This window comes from Plodia interpunctella, chromosome 3 (genome assembly GCF_027563975.2).
Source record: "Plodia interpunctella isolate USDA-ARS_2022_Savannah chromosome 3, ilPloInte3.2, whole genome shotgun sequence".
NCBI classification, from domain to species: Eukaryota; Metazoa; Arthropoda; class Insecta; order Lepidoptera; family Pyralidae; genus Plodia; species Plodia interpunctella.
In genome coordinates, this window is record NC_071296.1 from 9,060,359 (window position 1) to 9,064,199 (window position 3,841).

Here is a 3,841-nt window from a genome sequence, read left to right on the forward strand (position 1 = left end):
TATCTAAAAATAGTTGTATTGCAAAATATGTTAGTATTTTATCAGTTTTACGGGCACCTAAACGTATTCATAGAAGGCGGATTGTGATCTTTATGCCGCGTAAGGCGATCAACGAAGCCTTCAAAGATGTTATTTTAAAATAGCGAATATTTTTACTAAAGTTGTTGAAATATTATTAGCATAAAGATGTATCTCTATGCGAAATATATTTTATTAGCACAAAAACATTTCAAATATCTAGTAAAAGATACGAAAACAAAGAAATCTGACACCAAAGCCAGTAAAAAAATTATTATATTATTATACAATATAACACTTTAATTTCTGATCTTTGAATCAGAATCATGGATCAATCACAGATCATGGATTTAATAAGTACTAGTACCTATTAATTCCATGTCACAGATATATGAACGTTACATTTATTTGTTCTTATATCTGTGGTAATTATGTTGTTATAGTTTTTATTTTAATCAAACTTTTTGATTAATCTATTCCATCGCTCGTTTCTGACAAGCTTCAAAACGCGAACGCTTGTCAATCAAAAAGTAAAACGTCATTTTTCGAAAACATGAACGTTCACGCGATCGTGTTTATTTTAGTTTATTTTTGTAGCTAGTTTATTTTGTAAGGTTATACAATGGCGGAGAAGAAGAACGAGTACCCTCCGAGCGTGGAGGCTGATCGCAGACTCCTCCCGTTCGAGAGCTGGGAGGACTATCTAGATTCCCTCATTGAGATAGCTGATCTCCGAAACCTTAGGAGTATTGTATCGGCGCGGACCATTGCTGCACTTGGTTACAGGTATTTACTTGGTTACTCCCTAAGCCACAAAGCGTCAGAGTTCAAGGACTCATAGTCTGAGTAGCTTTCTCTCGTCTGACCGCTTTCCCAGATTTTTCTTTAGCCGTTGAGCGTAGGAGCCCAGGGTTAGCTTTCCACCTTTTTCGTCTCCACTTCGCAAGATTGTCGGCTTCCGTAGTTGGCTGACCACTGGCACGCTCATCATCCATGACGGTATCAAGCCAGCTACTTTATATGTTTGCCCTTTCCCCATGGCCAGGCGGAAACGGCATATCCTAGGCTGGCTGGGAAGCTGTCAGGCAATATAAGCATTCCAAGTACGGTTGACGTCTGGCAGGCGTCTGGTTATAAAATCACCGAGCTTGGATGTTTTCTCTCTGCAAGACTTTTCCAAGGGACTTAGCCACTGAACTATGATAATTACTATTTCAATTTCAGAGCAAATGGCGACACCCTTAGTGAAAAAGAGTTTTACACCCGTCGAGCAGTGATCTACAACGTGGTGTACCCCTCTCCCAAAGCGTACACGTTGGTCAGCGAGGGGGCTGATTTAGATGACGCGTTTATTAGAGAGCTTGCCGTCAGAGAGCGAGCCAACAGGGTCGGAATATTACAGGTGATGATATATCTCTCTTACCTGAGCATTTTCTTAATTGCTTCCTCAAGTAACGCGTTGGCGACTAGTGTCCGATTTTTACTTTTTCTTCTCTGCTTCGAACGGTCTTCGACATCTTTAGTAGTAAATGCGACTCTCTCATTTGACATTGTCTCGCTTTTATCCTCAGCCAGAGAACGTTGGAGCACAGAGTAGTTTTGTCGATCGATACTCGAATTTAAATTTCCAATCGATAGTCTGTTGATTGTCGAAGCTGCAGGCTATCGACAATATTGTTGTTGACGAATGCTGGCAAAAATAATTTTGGTATTACCGATAATAAAAAAATATGGGTACTTAAGTAGGTGCTTAGCACAATTCGAGTAGAGTACCAGTCTCATACGATATTTTCAACAATCTAAAAAAAATAACAAATCAGACGTAAAAATTATCCCATCCACTTAACGATCTAACGGGATCAAACTTCGTAATGTTGTATTTTATTTTTTCCAGACGATAATTTTCATTCGACACTTCACAAAAGGTGGTTTTGAAATCTCTGGTTACATAGACTACGCGCATAGACTGCTTTCAGAGAATTGGACTACATTCTTCAAGGGGAAAAAACAGTTGTGGCCCACTGAAAATGATTTGGGATATTATCATTGGAGACACGGCACTGTCAGAAGTAACATAAGTAGAAACTATAAGGTGAAATTTCATGTTTATTTTTTATTATTATCAAATATTTTTATAGTAATATTTGGCCAATACCATTAAAACTGTCTTGTTATTAAATTCCATCGTTAAATTTGAAATTGAAAAAATGCAAGGCTCTTATCGGTAAATTTCCTTCAATTGTTCTCTCAAAAGATAATAGCTTCACTATTTGATTTGAGCTTAATCTTAAATTTCTGATATTTTTGTTATGAATGAAGATTGTTACATATAGGTTTCTGCAATCTGCGCAATTAATCAAGCTAAGCACGATTAGCTATTTTTATCTCCTTTAATATAAGAAAAGCGCAATTTTTCACTTCAATGGCACGTAACAATATAAGCAATCTGCGTTCCGTCCCCTACTATATTCACGTCAAAATATTTATGGGATTGACGCCAAATTTAGCTGTACGTTGCGCTTGTTGGTAGAATTGAGGTTATATAGTGATAAGTTTCTGGCTTATCTCACCTATAAGAAGAATTTCCAGTTTATAGCATCTCTTGACTTTTTCGATATGCGCGGGAAGAGAAGATGGTCCATTTTTTTTTCCTTCGCTCAGAGCAGCATGAAAAACATATCATATGTCAACAAATTATCCTAATTTTATAAATGCGAAAGTTTGTGTGATTGTTTCTGTGCATATTTGGTCCATGGATAGAATATAACCTGGAATAACGCCTAGTGCACTTTATATCTCGTAATTCCCACGGGAGCGAAGCCCAAGGGCGTACCTAGTTTAATTTAAATACTCGCATCACGCGGTCGATGGAAACTATTCGGAAACAATTTGAATACAGGGTCCCCAAAGTTTCTGATTGATATTTCCGCAGTTGTGGGAGCCGTTTAAACGATGTGTATTTTTTAAATTAGTAGTCATGTTTGCATCAAATTTTGAAAGCTCATTTTTATGCCACCAAATCAGTTCTTTAAGATGGTAGTTTTCCACGATTAAGTGTATAGATATTTTTCACGTATTCAACCCTTTGACGTTAACTTTAGCGTGCGCAGAAAAACGCAAAGCACACCATTTTGACAAAACGTCAGCGGCGGCGCGCCAGTTAAAATCAACATCAAATTTGTCGGTGTAACTCACCCTAAGAATTATTCTTTGAAATTAATATTTCTATTTTTTTTATTATAGCCCCTTATGGATCCAGACAAAGGGTTACTATTCCAAAACCGTCATGACCACAAAATAGTGTGCCCTGACCCGGAGCAGGACCCTGGGCAAAACACAACCAAGTCTCGTCTTTACTCGGAGAGGTACACGCAAATAGAGGTCTACGACCACGTAGTCAGGCGGAAGAGCTAACTAGCCAAATATGCTTCACGGATCAGCTGCAATTTTCACTTCTGAGTTGATTATATTTTGAGCGCTAGATGGTATCGCGCTGCAAAAGAAAAAAATAAATAAAATTCGCGCGAAATCAACCGAGATGTTTCCACGAATTTTCATATTCGCGACTTTCATCTGATGTTTTATACACAAAACGTAATAATCACCTCTCGTTTACCACGAACAGATCAAAGTAAAACCACAGTAAAACTGATTTTCGAAAGCCCTTGAAAATTGAAGTCCCCGTCATACGGAGCTGATTCTAAATTAAAATGTTAATTAGGTCTTGGAATTGCAAATGATTGACTTGAATAATTATGTGGAGGAAACAAAAAACAAAATATTATCAAGTATAATTGTCTTTTATTTTTTATATTTAATATTT

The 3,841-nt window shown here is 37.3% G+C and overlaps 1 protein-coding gene across 1 annotated transcript; it reads left to right on the plus strand.

The window, feature by feature from the left end:
* The first annotated feature begins 537 nt into the window (after window positions 1-537).
* On the plus strand, window positions 538-3,804 carry LOC128683673 (cilia- and flagella-associated protein 299-like). Its single transcript, XM_053769535.1, has 4 exons — window positions 538-804; window positions 1,243-1,420; window positions 1,913-2,110; window positions 3,262-3,804. Exons 1-4 carry the CDS (start codon window positions 641-643, stop codon window positions 3,430-3,432), a joined length of 711 nt encoding a protein of 236 aa, XP_053625510.1. The 5' UTR covers window positions 538-640; the 3' UTR covers window positions 3,433-3,804.
* The last annotated feature ends 37 nt before the right edge of the window (window positions 3,805-3,841 follow it).

Excerpts from the sequence above, each read along its gene's own strand:
- LOC128683673 (XM_053769535.1), top strand. The coding sequence starts at position 641 with ATGGCGGAGAAGAAGAACGAGTACCCTCCGAGCGTGGAGGCTGATCGC. Across the intron at positions 805-1,242 it reads ATTGCTGCACTTGGTTACAG|AGCAAATGGCGACACCCTTA; the intron begins GTATTTACTTGG and ends TTTCAATTTCAG. Across the intron at positions 2,111-3,261 it reads ACATAAGTAGAAACTATAAG|CCCCTTATGGATCCAGACAA; the intron begins GTGAAATTTCAT and ends TTTTTATTATAG.